Consider the following 23,888-nt stretch of genomic DNA (forward strand, 5'->3'; position numbering starts at 1 on the left):
TTTAGTCGACTAAATAATATCATACGATTTTAGTTGACTAAATCTAGTTATTTTTTTGTCGACAAAATTGCATTTTTGCAGGCCGGCGTTCTAATAGCAAATGTTACACTTGCTTGCACTCTGAAAATAGCCGATCTACAAGCACACAACGCGTCGCAGCGCGACCATTATGACATCGTTTTAGTCATAATGACCCAGTTTTTATTTTGTTTTTGTCAGTGAAAAAGGTTAGTCGACAAACATTTTTCGCCTTAGGTTTAGTCAACGAAATCAACACTGGTGTGAAGTCTGTGCAGAGTGTAGAGTAGCGACACGCTTTGATCTCGCCGCAAAGCGGGTGCCTTATGGGCTATAGTTCCAAACATTGCTCCTATGGCTGGAACTATCCTATTTAGATAGAATGAGCACTTCCGCATTCCTTTGTTACAATGGGAGTCAACGCTAGTGTCGCCACTCTCTTACTATATTACTCGGAGTCTGTGAACACAATTAATATCTAATCAGTTGAAAAAAACAATTAATAAGTAATGACAGAGGTGGTTTATCCCATGGAAAAACCATTGTATTTATTTTCTTAATATATAACTTTAATATTATGCAAAGCAGAATCACCCACGCAAAACATTGTAATTAAATAAATTGTTTCAATTTGACAAACAGACTATCAGGGGATCAGGGTAAATGTTACACCAACAATGTAGATGTAGAGCATCAATATAAAACAAATTCTATAGTGACATAAAAAATACAAACATGAACACAACAATGAGTACAGTACAACTTTCAGTTAAAATATATATATATATATATATCCAATCAGGTTAGACTGAGCAAAAAAAGAAAAAAAGACAAGTCACAGTTGGAAACGGAAACTATAAAAGTGAAGCTGATGAAATGATCTTTGTGGCGTTCTCTCTCCTGACTGGATAAAATTGGTATCCTGTCCTGAATATTTTGTATTAAAAGAGCGGGAGAGACCGATCCCTGTTACTGAACAAACACAGCAATGATTACTATAAAAGAATATAGAACTTTTTAACAAAACATGTGCTGTTTTGAACATGAAAACCTATCACTTAGCACCCACCCCTTTAACCCTGAAAACTGGAACCTTTCTAGGTCTGCCTTAAAAAAAAAATCCACGTACGTTTTATGTATAAAATCAGGCAAATACTGTAAATCCAACCTCAAGGTAATTTCTGTCCATGGAAAATGTTTTACCACTGAGGACAAAGTCGTCCATCTCCTCTGGGACGGATATACTGTACGTGGTTAACATCGCCCAGGACGAAGTTCTTTGTCCTTTCTATTAGTAACGCCCGACGCCCAGGACGAAGTATTGTCCAAAAGACGAAGTTTATTGATATGAGAACGGATCGCATGGCTCCACAGCCTGGGAGCGCCTGTTGGGCAATCCTCGGTGTTGTGCAAGAGTGAGACGTCATCGAAAAACTCCCTCCCCTGTTTAGCTGATGAAAACTAAAATCTTAAAACGTTCATAACTCGCGATCTAAATCATCCCGTCTAATTATGAAAAAAGATCCTGTGTTAGACGGCGCTCCGCGGTCCAGTCGCTAGTCGCGATAGATTTATTCTTACCTCCCGTTGTTGTCGATCGACTCTAGAGTGGTGTGGCTATTGTTAGCTGCTACACACACATCAACAACAACTTCCGGTCCGTCCGGAAAAGGGGTCCGTGTTTATAAATCGACTGGGCGCTATAATGTAATGGATTAAATAACCCTGAGCGATTAAAGTGTTAAGGTTGGGATCCGGAATAACGTGAGGAACGCGAGGAAACCGGATCCAACGGCGAGGAGGAATCTGTTCCGTCACGTTTTTTGGAAACCGTTTTTTCCAGAACCTGGTTTTGTCACACTGTGCTGAGCTGGTATGTATGTTTAGTGGACTTCACGTCGCGATATATAAATACAATAAACTTTAACATTTCAAAGACCACCGTAAAAGGTGGTTGCACACTGGACGTGTTTTTCGTGAAAAACCGACGGAAAAACGCAGCTAAAAATCCGAAAAACGCGTCCAATGTGCAACCACCTTTACTCTTGAGTGCACAAATGGAACCAAATGGACCTGTAAGGCTCCATTTGGTTGCATTTGTACAGTCTCAGAGTTACAGGCCTGTAAGGGTCCATTCAGAACTCCCCTATAGGAATCGTTAAACGTAAGTGCTAAGGAATTGGACCGTTTAGACTGGGAATCGCTGAGGGACTGGAATGGTTCAAAGGATCTCCCACACGTGGACAGACTCCACTCCAGCGCAGCGGTCCAGTCTCAGCGCCATCAAGAGTCTCCGGTCATGATGGACAGAAACTCCTCCTGGTTTACTGCAACACACACAGCAAGCAACACACACGTTGAGTTAATGCCGTGTCTCTCACATAATGTTCTCATGTCAAGGTCAAGGAACCCCCCAAATCATAACCCAATCCCTCTCACATAACCCAATCCCTCTCACATAATGTTCTCATGTCAAGGTCAAGGAACCCCCCAAATCATAACCCAATCCCTCCCGTTACACTAGGCGGGATCGTGAGGCCAGTGCCAGTCAAATGCGCGAAATGTGTGAGAGACTATAGATCAGCTGTTTTTCCGCATTTAATTATTATTTTTTTGAGTGGTGCAACCACTCCAAGGAACAGCAATGTCCGTGTTCACCTATGTGACACCTATGTGACTCGTGTTAACCTATGTTTGTGTGTGACTCATGTGTGACTCATGAGTACCAGTAGGGGCGCTGTCGTGTCAGAAACAGAGAGAGAGAAATAGTGCTGCACTGTTGCCTGCTAATGAGAGCGAGAGAGAGGGTGGGGGGGGGGGGGGAGTTGCACCACTCAGTTCACACGGGTGTGATTTTTTTTAAATAAAATAATTTACAAATTCAAAGATTTCCATCAGCGTTTCTACTCTCTCTCTCTCGCGGATTGAACTTCACAGCGTATCTCTACGGGAGAGGCCAGCCACCCGTCTGAGAAAACTCATTTTCGGCCACTTGGTCATGATCCACACTTCATGACCGAGTAGAAACGAAGATTGCTCGGATTTAACATTTAATTCACATTGTTAAAATGTTCAGTTCAATCCATGAAATATACAAAGGAATGCTGACACACACACTTTTGAAATTTGCGCCAAATGAATGCAATTATTTAATACAAAAGTACAGTATGACTAATGTTTCAGCAGCAAGCTGCCTGTCAGTGTGTGTGTGTGTGTGTGTGTGTGTGTGTGTGTGTGTGTGTGTGTGTGTGTGTGCTAATAATAGACCCTGGTGGTTTTCTGCTATGTGAGAATGCAACAGTGAGCGCCGCCTCTAGGATTTCACAATCACAAGAATCTAATCCATCTATAAATTCCGCAAATCTCTGAGTGCATACGACTCGTATATCTCAAGGAGCGTGAAACCCATCCACTTCATACTCGCAATTACTTGGCCGTAATTGCGAGTTTCGTAATTTTTGCCCATCATTTTCCCACAATTGTTCTGCATGAAATAGTCAAATGGGGGATAAGAAATTAAGAATGCTGTGTGGCAGCATTCCTTTCTCTCACTCGTGTGTGTGTGTGTGTGTGTGTGTGTGTGTGTGTGTGCGCACACGTGCATGCCTGCGTGCGTGTGTTTGTGAGTTTGCCTTTAACCGTAGCACTTGCCCTAGCCTCGATGACCTTACAGGCACATTGCAAAGGCTCAACTTATGTAAATTAGATGGCATGTAGGCATACAGTACAGTAGCACTCAATAGTGTATACGCAATTACGCATAGTTTCATTATATAGATATTCCACCATAATTTTGCCTTTATTTTATACTTTTTATGGAGGGACAAGACTAGGCTGACAGGAAATGGGGAGAGAGATGGGGGGGTGACACAGTGGCGTATCCAGGAATTACGTTTTGGCCAGGCAAGATATGTTAATTGTCGTCTCCCCGCGCACGATCGTAGCACTAAAGGTTTTCAAAGAGATATACACCTGCCAGACAGTAGGATACAAAGGCTGAAAGGAATTCATTTACATTCCAATGGGTGATTGAGGGTCACGCTCTACCGCAACGGCCAATCAGCTGTCCATTAATAGTTCTTAGGTCTTGTCCTCTCTTTTTCTCATTGTATGGATTTTGGCCAGGCCAGAAATGGATTTGGACAGGCGGACACCTGCCCTCGCCTTATTGTAGATACGCCTCTGGGGTGACATGCAGTAAAGGCCGTCGGGATCGGGAGTGGAACCCGCGGCACACTGCTAGACTGGATGACCAGCCAAGGTGCCTGGACCGCTGAGCCACGGCCCAGGCCACGTATGATTCTTGAAGACTATTTTTATGTATCTGATGCATTACTATGTTTTCTTCTTGCTTACTGTGAGTCGCTCTAGAAATAATTAATACCGTGACCCAGGGGTAGCGGGAGTGACATCAGTCAGGACTTCGGTACTCTATGTCATAAAGGTCAGCAATAGGCTGGATGTAAACAACGTGACGGTGATGAACCTACTCTCTCCGTCAGTATCGAACTGGATGTGAACAACGTGACGGTGATGAACCTACTCTCTCCGTCAGTATTGAACTGGATGTAAACAACGTGACGGTGATGAACCTACTCTCTCCGTCAGTATTGAACTGGATGTAAACAACGTGACGGTGATGAACCTACTCTCTCTGTCAGTATTGAACTGGATGTAAACAACGTGACGGTGATGAACCTACTCTCTCCGTCTGTCAGTATCAAACTGGATGTAAACAACGTGACGGTGATGAACCTACTCTCTCCGTCTGTCAGTATCAAACTGGATGTAAACAACGTGACGGTGATGAACCTACTCTCTCCGTCTGTCTGTATTGAACTGGATGTAAACAACGTGACAGATGATGAACCTACTCTCTCCGTCTGTTAGTATCAAACTGGATGTAAACAACGTGACGGTGATGAACCTACTCTCTCCGTCAGTATTGAACTGGATGTAAACAACGTGACGGTGATGAACCTACTCTCTCCGTCTGTCAGTATCTAACTGGATGTAAACAACGTGACGGTGATAAACCTACTCTCTCCGTCTGTCAGTATCTAACTGGATGTAAACAACGTGACGGTGATAAACCTACTCTCTCCGTCTGTCAGTATCAAACTGGATGTAAACAACGTGACGGTGATGAACCTACTCTCTCCGTCTGTCAGTATCTAACTGGATGTAAACAACGTGACGGTGATAAACCTACTCTCTCCGTCTGTCAGTATCTAACTGGATGTAAACAACGTGACGGTGATAAACCTACTCTCTCCGTCTGTCAGTATCTAACTGGATGTAAACAACGTGACGGTGATAAACCTACTCTCTCCGTCTGTCAGTATCTAACTGGATGTGAACAACGTGACGGTGATGAACCTACTCTCTCCGTCAGTATTGAACTGGATGTAAACAACGTGACAGTGATGAACCTACTCTCTCCGTCAGTATTGAACTGGATGTAAACAACGTGACAGTGATGAACCTACTCTCTCCGTCTCCGTCAGTATCGAACTGGATGTAAACAACGTGACAGTGATGAACCTACTCTCTCCGTCAGTATTGAACTGGATGTAAACAACGTGACAGTGATGAACCTACTCTCTCCGTCTCCGTCAGTATTGAACTGGATGTAAACAACGTGACGGTGATGAACCTACTCTCTCCGTCTCCGTCAGTATTGAACTGGATGTAAACAACGTGACGGTGATGAACCTACTCTCTCCGTCGGTATTGAACTGGATGTAAACAACGTGACGGTGATGAACCTACTCTCTCCGTCAGTATCTAACTGGATGTAAACAACGTGACGGTGATGAACCTACTCTCTCCGTCAGTATTGAACTGGATGTGAACAACGTGACGGTGATGAACCTACTCTCTCCGTCGGTATTGAACTGGATGTAAACAACGTGACGGTGATGAACCTACTCTCTCCGTCAGTATTGAACTGGATGTGAACAACGTGACGGTGATGAACCTACTCTCTCCGTCGGTATTGAACTGGATGTGAACAACGTGACGGTGATGAACCTACTCTCTCTGTCAGTATTGAACTGGATGTAAACAACGTGACGGTGATGAACCTACTCTCTCCGTCAGTATCTAACTGGATGTAAACAACGTGACGGTGATGAACCTACTCTCTCCGTCAGTATTGAACTGGATGTAAACAACGTGACAGATGATGAACCTACTCTCTCCGTCAGTATTGAACTGGATGTAAACAACGTGACGGTGATGAACCTACTCTCTCCGTCTCCGTCAGTATTGAACTGGATGTAAACAACGTGACAGTGATGAACCTACTCTCTCCGTCTCCGTTGGTATCGAACTGGATGTAAACAACGTGACAGTGATGAACCTACTCTCTCCGTCAGTATCTAACTGGATGTAAACAACGTGACGGTGATGAACCTACTCTCTCCGTCAGTATTGAACTGGATGTAAACAACGTGACGGTGATGAACCTACTCTCTCCGTCAGTATTGAACTGGATGTAAACAACGTGACGGTGATGAACCTACTCTCTCCGTCTGTATTGAACTGGATGTAAACAACGTGACGGTGATGAACCTACTCTCTCCGTCTCCGTCAGTATTGAACTGGATGTAAACAACGTGACGGTGATGAACCTACTCTCTCCGTCAGTATTGAACTGGATGTAAACAACGTGACGGTGATGAACCTACTCTCTCCGTCAGTATTGAACTGGATGTGAACAACGTGACGGTGATGAACCTACTCTCTCCGTCAGTATTGAACTGGATGTAAACAACGTGACGGTGATGAACCTACTCTCTCCGTCAGTATTGAACTGGATGTAAACAACGTGACGGTGATGAACCTACTCTCTCCGTCTCTGTCAGTATTGAACTGGATGTAAACAACGTGACGGTGATGAACCTACTCTCTCCGTCAGTATTGAACTGGATGTAAACAACGTGACGGTGATGAACCTACTCTCTCCGTCAGTATTGAACTGGATGTGAACAACGTGACGGTGATGAACCTACTCTCTCCGTCTCTGTCAGTATTGAACTGGATGTAAACAACGTGACGGTGATGAACCTACTCTCTCCGTCAGTATTGAACTGGATGTAAACAACGTGACGGTGATGAACCTACTCTCTCCGTCAGTATTGAACTGGATGTAAACAACGTGACGGTGATGAACCTACTCTCTCCGTCTCTGTCAGTATTGAACTGGATGTAAACAACGTGACGGTGATGAACCTACTCTCTCCGTCAGTATTGAACTGGATGTAAACAACGTGACGGTGATGAACCTACTCTCTCCGTCAGTATCTAACTGGATGTAAACAACGTGACGGTGATGAACCTACTCTCTCCGTCAGTATTGAACTGGATGTGAACAACGTGACGGTGATGAACCTACTCTCTCCGTCTCTGTCAGTATTGAACTGGATGTAAACAACGTGACGGTGATGAACCTACTCTCTCCGTCAGTATTGAACTGGATGTAAACAACGTGACGGTGATGAACCTACTCTCTCCGTCAGTATTGAACTGGATGTGAACAACGTGACGGTGATGAACCTACTCTCTCCGTCTGTCAGTATCGAACTGGATGTGAACAACGTGACGGTGATGAACCTACTCTCTCCGTCTCCGTCTGTATCGAACTCGTCTATCATGCTGCGTAGCTCCTCGTCGGTGATGTTCTCTCCCAGCTCCCGGGCCACCCGTCTCAGGTTCCTGACGCTGATCTTCCCAGACTCGTCGTCGTCGAACAGCTTGAAGGCCTTCAGCACCTCCTCCTTGGGGTCCCGCTCCAGGATGCGATCTGTGACTGTGTGACACAACCAGCGTGTAAACAGACAAAATTGCACTTCTATCAGATAATAATAACTAGAAATGCACTGTCGCGGTGCCAACTTGCGCCTTGCACACTGTGATAACAAAGCTTTAGTTGCCTTTCTGTGGGTCTGTCTTGTGTCATTGTGTCTGTACTGTGGACTAATATGCCCATATATGGAAATTAAGGTTGGACGATATGGTGATATTGGCTATCGGTGATTGGATGAATGAATGTCTTTATTGCAGACCCAAACTCACACACAATTACATACAATAAACATAGTAAGAACTGTCCAAATGAACATGTTAGACAGGCCATTTGTGACAGTATACAAGTGGGCGATAGTTGTCATTTTATTTTTTGCAAATGTAAAAGTCTGCCTCCCCTCCACACGCAACAAACCAGGCAACACTACATGGGTACCCCAGATATCCTAGTAGTAATTAAATACTAACAAAATGAATCGATGCAGAACTTAACCCATTTAGACCTGACGTCGAAATTTAAAAAATGTCTTCTAAATCCTGACAGTTTTCTGAAAAAAACACGTTTCTATGTCAGTCGTTCTCAAACATATTCATGTCAAGGACCCCAAATATATATGACATTGGCCATAATTGGCCGCCGACCTCCATCTGAAAATATGTTGTTCCAGGGACCCTCCCAGTAGCAAAGATTTGAGTTAAAAACTCGCTCTGAAAGAATATATATTCAATGATTTCAGACACATTTGTGAGATTTTTCAAAAATAGCAGACCTACAAGTTCATAGCGCGGCACCGAGCTTGTAGATCTGCTATTTTTCAACAGCTAAAGCATAACATAATGCTTGAAACACCAAAAGGGGTTCCCGCCCAAAATGGGTTAACTTACCAACTTCACTGAAGTCTTCAAATGATATTTTTCCATGTCCTTCTCTATCATAGTCCTTCAGTATCTTCAAAACATCCACTTTCTTTACTTCAAAGCCCAGTGCACGCATTGCCACCTAAAACCCCACAAACACACTTACTTTTGGTGTGTTCCTAAATACGGTTCAACAATTCCTGTAGTACAGATAATAATGAATCAAATAATATTTGACAGAACCAGCAAACTGTATTGAGTAATAACAATTCTTCAATGGAGTCATTTGAGAGTGGACCTTTATCTATTCATTATTTCGCTAATCTGAGCACTATCAATACATTCTGAACAGAACCTTTTACTAGGTCCTTCAAATACAGAACTTTTCTAACAGACGTTATCATGACGTCATGGGCTTATCGGATTTTTTCGGGTAGGCTATTGGTTATCATACTCCATTTCTAAAAACAATATCACAGTGTGAAGTGTTGTTGGCATTAAACACATTTAACAACAAGTCACATTGAATATCATACTGGACTGGTTTTTAATTAATTTGGTGTATAGCTGAACATTACATTTTGTATATACAGTATATATATTTTTTTGAGTGGTGCAAACCACTCCAATAACCAGCTTTGTCTGTACCCGTGTACCTGTACGTGGCCGCACGTACAGGTGAGCATGGTTGCTATGGTTAGTGTGTGACGTCACTGCACCACTCAGTTCACACGGGTGTGATTCTTTAATTTAGAGTAGCCAATTGTTTTTAACCCCCTTTAACATGATAACATGATATTTCTACAGTATTTGCTATTTATTTACCTTAAGTTCATGGTAGTCAATTTCACCATCTTTATCCGTGTCAAAGAGCTCAAAGGCCTCTTTGATCTCATGTTTCTGCTCTTCTGTGAGCTCTCTTCGTTTCTTGCGTTTGCTTTTGTCCGCCGCAAGTTCCGTTCTGTTGGTGAGAAATAATTAAGAGTTACTTACATTAATATCACGTTAACGTTACGTTACATCAGTGGTTCTCAAATGGGGGTCCCCCCCCCCCCCCCCCTTCTGAAAGAATATATATATATATTCAAAGATTTGTGCCGCATTTTCACGATTTTTCAAAAATAGCAGATCTACAAGCTCATAGCGCGCCACTCGGTGGCGCGCTATGAGCTTGTAGATCTGCTATTTTTAAGTAGCTAAAGTATAACATAATGCTTAGTTAAAACACCAAAAGGGGTTCCCGTCCAGAATGGGTTAACAGAACCATTTGTAACGTGTGTCAGGAATCCCCAATCACCCACCAACACCAGAGGGAGTTCAACAAACCATGTGCAACCCAAATTCGGCTCAAACAAGGGACTACATTAATTTCGTTCCTATGCCACCAAAATGTGGAACGCCCTACCCAACAGGCAGCCATTAAGACATGTTGTGAATCCCTTGACCTTGAATCCCTTGAAAACCGCTCTCAAAGGGCACCTATGGACGGCTGCAATTCAAAACTGGCCCCCGTAAATAAAGTCTGAGCCCTTTTCCCCTTACTGACTGTATATGTTTTTCCCTTTTTACTTCCTTTATATGATGATTTCCATCATAGATGTGCATATTTGTACGTCTCTAAATGTTCTGTTACAGTAACAGTTTTTGTATTGACTTGTGCTTTCGTTTGAAATGTACCCATTCTGCATACTAACTGTGAATACAATTTTCAATCAATCAATCGATCGATCCTGAGTCCCTAGACCTGGCCCTTGTGTCCATGCCCACTTGCATTTAGTAACCAGCCAGGCAGCCAATTGCTTTACTCACCTGCTGCTCTAATTACTTTGAGGCTATATAAGTGAGTGAGCTTCAACATCACCATTTTGTCAGTTTGTCTACTCTAACGCCTGTCTTCTGTTCCAGCCTGAACCACATGCTTTTCTGTTTGCTCCTGGACTGAGAACTTGTGAGAAGTTGACCGCCCGTTTTCTGCCTTGCCCCTTGCCTGCCTTTTGATGACATACGTACCTATGGTATTATTGACTTTTGTTCTGCTTTTTGGAATCTTAAGTAAAGACTTGAGTTAACTGGATTCTGCCTCTTGTTGCCTGCTGTTTTCTGCATTCGAGTCCTTCTGAATACTCTTGACGTGTTTCATTTGCACAATATCAGAATTAGGATTGTATAGTGTTGATCGTTAAATGTAATTATCAAATGTGGGTCTTTAACCCATTTTGGGCGGGAACCCCTTTTGGTGTTAGCATCATGTTATGCTTTAGCTATTGAAAAATAGCAGATCTACAAGCGCATAGCGCGCCACTCGAGCTTGTAGGTCTGCTATTTTTGAAAAACCGAAGAACGACTGACATGTAGACATTTTTAGAATCTGATCTCAGGTCAGAATGGGTTAATTGACCTTCTGCATATCATTAGCCTTGGATTAAGATACCATCAATAGATTTTATCGAGTCTGACTTTTGCTTTTGTGATATAATATACAATTGAATACGCATATGATGGACCACAATGGAAACAACAAGGCCTTATTAGGGCCTTTTGTGTCATCCTCGTAGCATAGTATGAAATCAATCAACGCAAAGCAAAAGTCAAACTCGATAAAATGCATATTTTGTCTTGATTCAAGGCTACCTGCTCATGCATGTCAAACTGGGGGTCCTAGAGGGGGTTCCAGGTGGTCCCCATTCTGCTAAATGATGGGAGAGTTGGTAACCAAATGGACCCTTATAGGTCTTTAACTCTTGGGAGTGTAAAATGAAACCAAATGGTTAAATTATTAAACATCTGAATTACTTAATTTACAAGAAGTCTCCTCTACACAATTAGAGAATGTATAGAATAAGTGTTATTTTGATCAACGTTTGCCTGTTTCTCCTATGTTATCAATACAACATGGAATTGTGGACAACATCTTATTCAATGATGGTCCGTGGCTCAAATGCTGAATAAATAATGGACCTTGATGTGGGAAAAGGCTAAAAACGATGCTACAGTGGAACATGGAAGTGCAGCATGTCACTATAACATTATTGCAATGCATTCATAGTTAAGTGTATATTTGTACGTCTCTAAATGTTTTGATGAATTGAACAAGGTGGACCCTCTTGTCTAATGCTTTATGGTGTCGTCCACTCAGTTTTTGTATTAATTGTGCTTGAAATGTACTGTAAAATTCGGCAAAATGTTAATAAATATACTTCTCAATCAGCTGCACATTCCTAATGAATTAACTAATAATTAGGGAATAGCGAGTCGATGAATTAATAACATAGGCTAATTATGAAGGAAGTATTGAACATATAGCAGATCACGACGTGTGTTTAAGCGTTATAATCTCTTAAATCTACTTAAAACTGCTAGCTGCCTTTAGCTTCAAATTAAGTCAGTTTAAAACGTTTCAAATTCAACCCAGGATGATGAATTGAACAGCAATATTCCAATGTGATCAACATATTATGAATGTTTATGTCGTTACCGTAGAGACAGGCTCATTGTGTGCTGCTGTGTCTTCTTCCAACTGCTGTAAACAGAATTAAAACAAATCTGCTCATATACTTCCGCGACAACAAACGCGTCGGCTACCACAACTCATTTCCATTGGCTGCTCGCCACCATTATGCTCAGTAAAGTCACATCTGATTTGTTGCCTGGGTAAATCAAATGAAAGGCACGTTCCCCCTGCCGTACGTACGTGTTACTCGTAACTGCCACTAGGGGTCTCTATTTCCAGCATTTCATCATCATCGACCTGAGAAACATCTTTATTCATTCCAGGGCGCTCAGATTGCCATGGTGTAAAACAGCGGTTCTCAACCACCAGTGGTCCTTGACTTGAGGTGAGGGGGTTCCAGTTGGTCCCCAGCTTAATGATGGAGAGTTGGGAGAGTAGACCTATCTTTTTACTCTTGAGACCACGTACTCTGTCTCGGCCTCCGTCAGCTGAATGGCCTCGGAAGACTTGAAGAGGGGACCCAGCGCCTGGAACTCTGGGATGCCTGCCAGTTGTTGCCGGTAACTGTCCTGGCATGATGATATGCTGGCCGGCTTCACCGAAGTGTAAAATGAAAAAGTTAAATTATTGTTAAACACCTGAATTAGGCTACTTAATTTACAAGAAGTCTACACAATTATAGAAAATGTAGAATAATTGCTATTTTAGTTAGTGTGTTTTGTAATAATATAATATAATTCATATAATTGTAGTGGAGTAAATGTATAGGGTAAAAGTTAAAGTATCAAATTGTAAATATGAAGAAAGTAAAACAAAATACCTAAAAATGGTTAGTATAAATGTAGACATTGTGTGGACATTAGATGGAGCTATTAATTGTATGTATGGTTCTGTTGGCCTCTCAGATAAATGCATAGTTAATGCCAGTGGTTTCCAAACTGGGAGTCTCCAATCTTTTGTCAAACATTGTGAAAATAGCCGATCTATACAAGGCGTTGTGAGCTTGTATAGTAATAGTTTGCCTATTTTACACAACTAGAGCGGTGCCCCTTGGGCACTGGCCTACTTGGAACGATGCAAGTTGGAAATGCATGTCTGTGTGTCCCTTTTATGCCCATATATGGAGTTCTTTGTCAGGCATGCCCAAATATGGAGTCTATGCAGACGTCAGAATGATGTCAGAACAGGCCAGCTCCATATATGGAGCCAGGACAGGGGCCCTGACCAGAGCCTGGGCAGAGGCCTTTTGTGTTGGTTCTGGACAACCGTGTGTCCAACCGGCCGACCCGACACCATGAACTGCACTCCCTGTGGTGGTGTGGAACGCGTGTGTCGAATTTGAAGTCGTTTTCCGAGACGTGGATTACAGACGTATGTACAGAAGATTAGCGCATTTATAAATAGATATTTATCTGTGGAAACAGAGTCAAACTAAATGTAATGGTAATGCCTACAATTTCAAGTGCTTGTCAGGGTGTTCAAATATGTTCAAATATGATTATTTTGGGGGGTCGCGGACTGAGGAGTTTGGGAACCTTTGGGCTACGTGTTGTGTGGGCGATTGTGTAAAATCATAAAATGTTACCATTATGTTTATCAGTGATAGAATATGACCTTCTCACATGGTTTCCATAATAACAGTGAACTGACAAACCGAGGAATATGTTTTGTGAAAGGTCAAAGTTCATAGAAATGTACATTTGGGAAGGAGGAAAAAAAGGAGTTATACGTTTTTAATGTTTTACTCATTTACCCAAAACACATGGGTTGTATATTTACGAAACATTAGATCCATCATCATTGGCTCCAAAACTATGGAATGCACTTCCCATTGCAGTCAGAACTGCAGCCTCACTCCCAATCTTCCGCCGTAGTCTGAAAACCCACCTCTTCAGACTCCACCATGGCCCGTAGCACTTGCCCTAGCCTATCCCCTTAGATAGCACATTATGTAGACTTAGATAGTATTTTAAACAGACTTATAGCTTGTTATGTAGACAGCTCTAGAATTGCACTTTATGTAGTCATAGCACTTTATAGTACACATGTATAATATATTATATAGTATAGTATGTATAGTTTACATAGATACTCCACTGTTACGTTCTTAGTTTACGCATGATTCATGATAACTACTTTTTATACATGTGATGTATGCCATGCTTTTTGTTATTGCTTAATGTAAGTCGCTCTGGATTAAGAGCGTCTGCTAAATGCCTAAATTGTAATTGTGGAACCAAGTTTGGGTTGGCATGTACGTAGGAGGTCATGCAGTAGCTAATGCCGTTGCTACCGTTGCACCGTTTAGAGCTACTATGGGACTTTCAATGTATTGCCCTCGCATGAAATGCAGACCAGCCTCTCGACTTCATGCTAAAATAAAAAGATCGATTTCGCTACTCACCAGTACAAAGACGGTTTTGTTCATTAGGAAGACTACTTTCCCCGGTGGACGCACTCTGAGCCCCCACCACACATAAAATGCATTTTTTGGCCAGAAAAGGATTTATTTCTCACCGGAAGAAAATACTTTTAGTTACTGTGCCCTCTACCGATATTGCCAAGAGAAAATCCCATTTTTCTTTCTGGTGAAAAAAAATCATTTTCTGGCCAAAAATTGTGCATTTTATATGTGTGGCGGGGGTCAAGAGTGTATCCACTGGGGAAAGTAGTCTTTCTAATGACCAAAACCATCTTTGTATTGGTGAGTAGCGAAATCGATCTTTTTATTTTAGCAGAAGTAGAGAGGCTGGTCTGCATTTCATGCGAGGGCAATACATTGAAAGTCCCATAGTAGCTCTAATGCAACGGCATTAGGGCTATGGACCAGAGCTATAGGAGGTCAGTGACCTTTCAACCCATGGACGCCAGGATGACCTCTACGGCGGTCTCGTGTCCACTGCGCACCGTCACCTGCATGGTGACGCTGTCGGCCAGCAGAGCCAGACGGGCTCGAACCAGAACGTTGTGACCCCCCCGGAACACGCCGGACAGCAACAGGATGTGGGAGTTCTTTTGGGCGAGAACGTTGCCCGACCCTTCACACGGCTGCATGCCCAGGAACCTGACGATGTTTCCCACCGCTTCGTCCAGCGTCCGCACCGAGGCCAGAGCGAAGGTCTCCTCCCTCTCAAATTCGCCTCCGACCTCATTCCAGGCCGCTTCGAAATCGGGCTTCGGGGCCTTCTGGAAGTGGTCCGCCACGGTCAACTCCAAATCCTCCAGCATGTACTCGTCCTCGTAACCGCCGTCGTTTGGCTTTCCAGTGCTGGGATCGCAGGGTCTCTCCAGGTACTTCAGAGTACAGCCAAACGTGCACGACATGGCGGTGGGGTCGTCCTCGGGCAGGCGCACCAGGGCGTAGCAGGATCCGGGCTGACCGATCGAGAGGCTGGCGGCGGGGATGCAATGGAGCACCTCGTAGCCCTCCGGCGGCTCCATTTGCACCAACGCGTTCAGCAGGATACGGTCGTTGAGCGTGTTGTCACAGTCGAACTGGAGCACCAGGTGTGTGGAGAAGGTGTGCTTGACGCAGCGCACCACGTACTCTGTCTCGGCCTCCGTCAGCTGAATGGCCTCGGAAGACTTGAAGAGGGGACCCAGCGCCTGGAACTCTGGGATGCCTGCCAGTTGTTGCCGGTAACTGTCCTGGCATGATGATATGCTGGCCGGCTTCACCGAAAGCTTGCTGCTGCTGCTGGTGGCAGCAGAAGCAGTTCCGGTCATCTGTTCAGCGGTGGCCAAAGGAACCGTCTTCATGTCGAACGGTTTCTCAGAGGGCTCCATGGTGTACTGGTAGAGAGACTTCTCAAGGTCAGGAATAGACAGCGACGGACCACTGGAGATGTAGGTGGCGTTGAGGGTCATCTGTTCGGAACAGGTGGCCTCCTCTTTCGGCTTCAGGACGTTCATGTAGAAGGTCGCTCTGTCGCGCACTTCGTCATCGCTGTCCATCATACACCTCTGCATGAGAACCAGAATGCTGGGCAGCAGGTCGTCGTTCTGGGCCCCGAACTTCGCCAAGGCGCTGACGGCGGCTGCGCGGACCGGCTCGCTCTCCAGCACCACTCTGTTGAAGATGTAGCGGATGTATTTGGCCGGCGAGGGCGAGAGCGGGCCCTCTTTGCCCAGCAGGTGCAGGATCTTTGTGGACAGCGCCATGTGATCGCAGTCCTCGATGAACTCGCACAGGTGAGCCAGCGCCGCCTCCTTGCACTCCGGGTTCTCCTCGATGACGCCGATGATGCAGTCCACGATGGCCTGCTTGTACTCAAAGCCGCCAAAGTCTTTGAGCATTTTGGACAGGAAGTCCATCATGACACTGTTCTTACCGGGATACTTCCGACACAGAGCGCCGATGGCCTGAACCACGACCACCTTGAACTCGTCGGAGCGGCTCTCCGAGACGAAGGAGGAGGCCTGCTTCATGAGGACGTCCACGCCGTTCTCTCGGACCGTCTTCAGCAGGGTGGTGATGGCCAACATGGCGATGCTGCAGTTCGAGTCCGTTATCAGCTTCTCCAGTTCAAAGTTGCACGCCGTCACCGCGGACGGGTGAATCATCGCCACCTTGTTGAACGTTCTCACCGCGGCAAATCTCAGGGCAGCTCTGGTCGAGCTGCAGAAGATCTGGAGAACGGAGACAGCGGGGGCCAGCTTCTTGTTCGTGCAGCTCGGCATGTGGACGATGGCGGAGGCGGCCTCGTAAACAACCATGTCGTTCCTGTGCCTCAAGCAACTCTCGATGAAGTCAAACGCCGGGCTGTCGTGTCCTCCTCCCTCCGTCTCGTGTAGCAGTTTGCTGGCAATGCGGATGAGCACGCAGTAGGCGAACGGAGACTTGAGGCCACACTTGGTGGAGGTGAACTTGCCGAGCATCTTGGACACGGCCAGGCGGTCGTTCCTCCTCAGTTGGTACAGCAGGCCCAGGGCATGATACTGGACCATGGTGTTATCGCTGGAGGCGGCCTCCTGGGCCTCGTTCACCCAGTGTTTCACCACGTCACAACTCATCTTCTTCACCATGTGCAGTGACGTCACCAGGGCCGAGCTGGACACGCTGGGCACCCTGTCGACGATGGCCTGCTTCATGTACCTCTCGATGTCCTGGAGCGATGAGGCGTCGGTGATCCTGCACAGGGCTCTGATGGCGGGTCCTCTGTACGTGGCCTCCTTGCTCGTCATGTCCTTGGTGAGGCTGCTGGTCACGATGATGACGTTCTCTGCGATGTTGGCCATCTCCTTGATGGTCAGGTAGCACATGCTCCTCAGGGTCTGGTCGTTGGACTGGAACAGCCTGGTCATGGCGAAGAAGGCGTCCGTCGCCTCGGTGGTCCCAAAGTGCTCCCCCTGGTTGAGGAGGTAGACGATCTTGGTGAGAATGCGGAGGCACACCCTGGGTTTGATGGGGGTCTCGTTGAAGACACGCGCCTCTTGCAGCACCACGGTCTTCTCCAGGTGCTGGAAAGGGTTCCATCCTCTACCGTCGTCATCGTCCTTCTTCTTGTCGAGGTTATGAATCATGTTGATGACATAAAACTCAGCGAGGTGACCAGTGCTGTTTTGGAAGCCGGCTGAGAAGGAACACTATGAAGGAAAAATACCCGTCGCCGAAGGATATGGGGCTGTTATAGCGGCGTCACGTCTACGTCATCAAATATGACGTCAGCAAGGCCCAAATATGGAGTTCCACGCAGCTCTATACTGTAGTGCGACGGCCAGAAAGAACCATGGTGGCAACCTAATGATCAACAAATATGGATGGCATAGAAACCGTGCTCGTGCTGTCTACTGGTCAGTGTTGAGTAACCATAGAAACCGTGCTCGTGCTGTCTACTGGTCAGTGTTGAGTAACCAGGGTGCTCAAAATGTCAACGTATACCTCCATTCATTTGAACTATATATAGTTTATGCTACTGTAGTAGCCTAGTAATGCCCCACCATAGGCCTACCCATTGTCAGATACCCATTGTGACTGTGTCTGTGTCCCTTTTATGCCCATATTTGGAGGTTTGTGTCAGTTGTCAGGCATGCTCCAAATATGGAGGTTTGTGTCAGGCATGCCCAAATATGGAGGTTTGTGTCAGGCATGCCCAAATATCGAGTCTAGGCCAGTCTATGACATCAGTTATATACTGTAGCTACCATATCTTAGCTTCACTTATCCACTGCCGAAAAGGATGTAATTCAAAAAGAAAACATGGTGCACCTTTCATCCACCCTCCTACAGAAATACCATGGGGGATATGTTGTCATCAGATTGGCTCTCGCTGGCCACAAACAGGCCCTTCTACAGAATTGCGGCAGCCTACAACAAAAGGGCACGAGACGGCAAATACATAGAGCATCTGGGTACCTACGACCCCCTCCCCAACATTCACAACGAGAAGCTCGTTGTGGGGGGGGGGGGGTAACCACCTGTCAGTGAGTGTTGGCTGGGAGGAGGAGTAGGACTAAGGCCCTATACGTCCTCTCTGGGGGGGGGGGGTAACCACCTGTCAGTGAGTGTTGGCTGGGAGGAGGAGTAGGACTAAGGCCCTATACGTCCTCTCTGGGGGGGGGGGGGGGGTAACCACCTGTCAGTGAGTGTTGGCTGGGAGGAGGAGTAGGACTAAGGCCCTATACGTCCTCTCTGGGGGGGGGGGGGTAACCACCTGTCAGTGAGTGATGGCAGGGAGGAGGAGTAGGACTAAGGCCCTATACGTCCTCTCTGGGGGGGGGGGGGGGGGGCAGGGAGGAGGAGTAGGACTAAGGCCCTATACGTCCTTTCTGGGGGGGGGGGGGGGAGGGGGGGTAACCACCTGTCAGTGAGTGTTGGCAGGGAGGAGGAGTAGGACTAAGGCCCTATACGTCCTCTCTGGGGGGAGGGGGGGGGAGGGGGGGTAACCACCTGTCAGTGAGTGTTGGCTGGGAGGAGGAGTAGGACTAAGGCCCTATACGTCCTCTCTGGGGGGGGGGGGGGGGGTAACCACCTGTCAGTGAGTGTTGGCTGGGAGGAGGAGTAGGATTTAGGCCCTATGGGCTGTATTTTGCGTGTCTTAAGTACCAGGTCTTATTACTTAACTTAAGACCTGGAGGCGTGATCAATGCCATTTGGCCACTCAGAATAGCCAAATGGCATTGACCACGCCTCCAGGTCTTAAGTTAAGTCATAAGACCTTAAGGTACTTAAGACACGCATAATACTGCCCTATACGTCCTAAGTGTATAAAACATTATATGCATCCATCTTTATAATGGCAGTCTATCAACAGTCTATCAACAAAGAGTATGAACGGGTGCAGTACTTATAGGTTAACACGGACATTGCTGTTCCTTGGAGTGGTTGCACCACTCAAAAATAGCAGATCTACAAGCTCGTAGCGCGGCACTGAGTGCCGCGCTATGAGCTTGTAGATCTGCGATTTTTGAAAAATCGTGAAAATGTGACGCAAATATTTGAATATATATTCTTTTTTTTCTCGCTTTTTGTCGCTTTTTTGTCGCTTATTTGTCGCTTATTTGTCGCTTTTATGTCGCTTATTTGTCGCTATTTTGTCACTATAATGATGACAGGATGGTCAGAGGTCAGAGGTCAGAGGTCACTATAATGACGACAGGAGCCAAACACGCTGAATTGTCTATAGTTGTATTTTATTTCACTTTGGGTCCATAAAGTTTTCCTTTTCATACTTTAGTAACAAACAAGACTCCTGGTGACTAAAATGGACATTGGAAATTGTACCATAGGCCTATAGAAAGTAACAATGGACATACTTTACCATAGGACTACAGACAGTAATAATACTGTATCATAGGTCTACAGAAAGTGATACTGTACCATAGCAGGCCTACAGACAGTAAAATGGACATATACTATGCCATAGGCCTACTACTTACAACTCTGTTTTCCTTAAAATGTGAACAAACTGAATCTTTTACATAGACAGACAAATCAGTTGAAATAAAATAATATAGTCGGATGGGAAAAGAAATAAACTCTGCTTCCATGTTTGTAATAGTAACACCGTGATAAGACTCCTAGAAGTACAACATTTACTGTTCTTCACAAATGTTTTGTTTCTTTTTTTCTTTATCCTGAGAACTTTTTCAAATCACTCCCAAATCACTCCCGACTGACTGTGCTTTGTTGGCAAGGAAAACAGTGTTACAATGGCTGAGACTAATCATACTAATATAAAGGAATATTTATGAGTCTGTCCAGCAGTTCTTTGATATCTGCTAGAGAAGCGTTTACCGTGAATGTGTTCAGCTGAGAGGACGACTTAAAGACAAGCTGAAATAAAATCACATGTTATTCACCCTTTTGGAGCATATCCATAGCCATATTGGAGACAAACTATATGAAAAACATTATTATTTTTTAATATTCCAATCTTGATTACTTCCAATCAAAAAAAAAAAAACGTGCTTTACATCAGCAAGTCCCGCCCGTGGTTGTGCCCCTCTTCGCACCCATTGGTTGCCGTTTGATTCATGGTTGGACAAAAATCCTTTCTCTCCATCCACTACCACTTGAAATAACAGGTTTTTCTGTTGCTTTGTATTGATATTCTGTGAATTCTATTCTTATTTTAAACTTGGTGTCAGTAAAAAAGGAACATCACAGGTGCAGAATGGTGACTGCAGGGGCACATGATGTTTGTTTTTAGTTACATTTTTTCCAAAAATGATGTTTTAGCAAATTCAACATAAACAAGGCGGAACCAGGGCGGAACAAGGCAGAAAGAGCCCTGAAAGAGATCAGATGGCTGAGAAATATCATGTCACCTGTCAATGGATCTTCCACATGGGGATATGTCCATCTACAGACTCACACAGTTAAGAAACAACTGTAGACATGTCACAAATCTTCTAATTTTAAAGCTAAATAGTACACAAAAGTATTTCGGGGAAACAACTTGACGTGTGAAATATTCAACGCATGTAACAGAAACTTTGGTTCAGCCACACTGCCTTGTTTGATATTTTCTTTTTTACTTTGCAGCTGGAGCGAGATGAACCTCCAGGAGTTTCACGGTCCTCGCCATGCCCAGGATGAGTGCTCATAGCCGGGGGGGAAGTGCCTACAGCTGGCGCCGTCAGTCAGCAGGACATTTCAAAGCTCCATCATGCATCAAGTTCAATCCCAACCCCATCAGCCTGACTGGCTGATCCACACTCAGCTCATGTTGCACTAGACTAGGAAATACATCACTTCATGGAATCTTTCATGGAATAACTCTCAAAAATACAATTTCAGCTTGTCTTTAGTTTTAAACCTCTCTTAAAAACCTGATCTATACTTAGTTGTACAACAGACTAATAGCCTAAATTAGACACCGGGTCCAACCTGAATAAATGTAGCTCCACTGGCCTTTAATTCTGATATTGGCTTACGTGGGAGTGTATATCCCTCAATACCCTCCAACCCCAGGTAGGTTTCAGAACTGTAGTCTACTCGTAGCTAGCATAAATATAGGTCTTACTCTTTAGTTTGCGATTCTATAGCCAAATGCTGTGAGGAAGAGAGGAAAAAAAAAAAACTATGCTCGCACAGGCTCTGGTTTTACTCATTCACTCTAAGAAACTATTTGTATAAAAATAGCAGTTTCTGAAGGTTTTCTGTTTTTCTTAATGATCTAAAACTATATACTGTAGTGTAGGAGCTGCCCGGCTGTTACTGTTATGTGTTCTGATTTAAAGTCGTCATGCTCTGCAGTCTAGGTTCAACTCCAAGCCAAGCACTGAGATGCAGAAGCAGCAGCAGTAATAGATCTACTGAGCACTGTCATTGTACTGTATAGAGCAGGGGTGGGCAACTTTGACGATGGAGAGGGCCAATATATTTCCACACTCACTCCGTAGGGCCATATATTGCTGTCGTAGCAAAAATAGCCGATCTACAAGCTCAAAACGCGAGCTTGTAGATTGGCTATTTTTGCTATATTCGAATTGAAATCTTGAATTGTTGCTATTTTTTAATTGGAATCCTGAAAATTAACATTTTTATGTCATTTCAAATGCCTTTAATTATACTTGTGTTGAAGCATTGAGCTACTAATTTAGACTGAAGTAATGAAAGCGGGTCATGTTTGCATGACCCGCAGGAATTGTAAACAGCTGAAACCAATATTATATCAGTATTCTGACATTAACCTGAGGGCCACATTAAGTGAAGGTGGGGGCCGCGTGTGGCCCCCGGGCCGCCAGTTGCCCACCCCTGGTATAGAGTTAACGCTCTTTCAGCACAGTACTGTACTTTTATGCCAGGCATTTTCTATTGCTGTAAAGGGGCATACCGTACATCTGCCTACAACCCCCTGTGACCAACGGACCATATCATAGGCGTATTGGGCATCTTTTGTGACCAACTAACCATATCATAGGCGTATTGGGCATCTTTTGTATGTGCAAGTGCAAAAAGAAGTATATATATATATATAGTATATATATATATATTTTGTTTTGTTTTTTCTTTCAATAGAGTTAAAGGGATACTCATGGAGGCGAAGAAAGCTATCCCTTTAAATCAGGTATTAATACTAAACTAGGGAATCTGGTATAGTTTGAGAAGGAAAAAAAAGAAAAACAATAAGGTAAATATTTCTATATATATAAAAAAATATGCATTAACAGTAACATTATTCAAGATACTCGTATTCTATGTAGTTTCTATTTAAACAACGTTAATGGCTTTCTATTCGATTTGTATCCATTTTCCGTGATGAGATTGATGTTTGGTCCGTACACAATACATTAATATAAAAAATAAAATACTGACGAAGTTATGATGAAGTACAAAGTAATAGCACCTTGATAACTCAAGACAGCAGAGATTATTTGAGCTGTGTTAAGCTTTTGTTGGCTTCGTTGTTTTACATTAAAAAAAATAAACAAAAAACATAAACAAAAACATTACGTGCCCTAAATATCGGTCCAACCATGACAAAAAAAAGTACTGTAATGTTTAATTTATGCTTCGCCGCAAGACGGTGTCGCTTGCTGAAAATAGGCAATCTACAAGCTTTCAACGCGCCTGGGCGCCGATGCGACGTGAGCTTGTAGATCTGGGATGTTTCAGCGCACAACGACACTGCCGTGCAACTAGATCTTATTTTTATGATGTTTGGGAGACAACACTTGTTTCCTGTGTTTTTTTATGTGGGTCGTACGTGTGTTTTTAGATGTTTTAGTACAAGTGTCCATGACATCATGGCTCACTTACTTCCTGGACTACATCAAGGTTAATTAAATAAGGTTAGGAAGCGAAGACCGTACGGTGGACTCCATGTTGCTCCCTGGAAGGAAAGAAACATGCGCAATTGAGGCCAAGTAGGCTGGAAGTGTTGGCTGCATATATCCCATTGCGCATGTTTCTTTCCTAGGGAGCAACATGGAGTCCACCGTACTGTCTTCGCTTCCTAACCTTATTTAATTAACATTGGACTACATGTTGTCTCAGTAAGACAGCCCACCCCCTATCCACAAGGAGGAGCATCAAAGCATTATGGGAATTGTAGTCCAGGAAGGAAGTGAGCCCAGTGTCCCTGACATCATGGACACTTTGAAATACTAAAATATCTAAAAACACATTACCCACATAAAAACATAACATAATGAAAATAAGATCTGGCTGCAAGAGGGGTGAAATGTCCCTTTAATGTTCAGTTGTTCTAGTCATGTGACCCTATAGTCATGTGACACGCCAAGTCCTCTGTTGTTGACACTGTCACTACAGCTATGTTGACAGCCGTTTCCATGGTAACCTACT

General features: G+C 44.3%; 2 protein-coding genes across 2 annotated transcripts; both read right to left on the minus strand.

The window, feature by feature from the left end:
* Positions 1–540: 540 nt before the first annotated feature.
* cetn3 (centrin 3) lies at positions 541–12,298 on the minus strand. Its single transcript, XM_079523888.1, has 5 exons — positions 12,161–12,298; positions 9,511–9,646; positions 8,713–8,827; positions 7,640–7,831; positions 541–2,345 (listed from the first exon to the last, which is right to left on the minus strand). The coding sequence occupies exons 1-5, from the start codon at positions 12,175–12,177 to the stop codon at positions 2,302–2,304; spliced, it is 504 nt and encodes a 167-aa protein (XP_079380014.1). The 5' UTR covers positions 12,178–12,298; the 3' UTR covers positions 541–2,301.
* A 2,691-nt stretch (positions 12,299–14,989) lies between these two features.
* LOC306940316 (coatomer subunit gamma-2-like) lies at positions 14,990–17,659 on the minus strand (the record flags this gene model as incomplete). The annotated part of the gene is made up of 1 exon (XM_079525336.1): positions 14,990–17,659. The coding sequence occupies one exon, from the start codon at positions 17,657–17,659 to the stop codon at positions 14,990–14,992; it is 2,670 nt and encodes an 889-aa protein (XP_079381462.1).
* Between the last annotated feature and the right edge of the window lie 6,229 nt (positions 17,660–23,888).

The sequence above is a fragment of the Electrona antarctica genome, assembly GCF_951216825.1.
Source record: "Electrona antarctica genome assembly, chromosome: 16".
Lineage (NCBI taxonomy): Eukaryota > Metazoa > Chordata > Actinopteri > Myctophiformes > Myctophidae > Electrona > Electrona antarctica.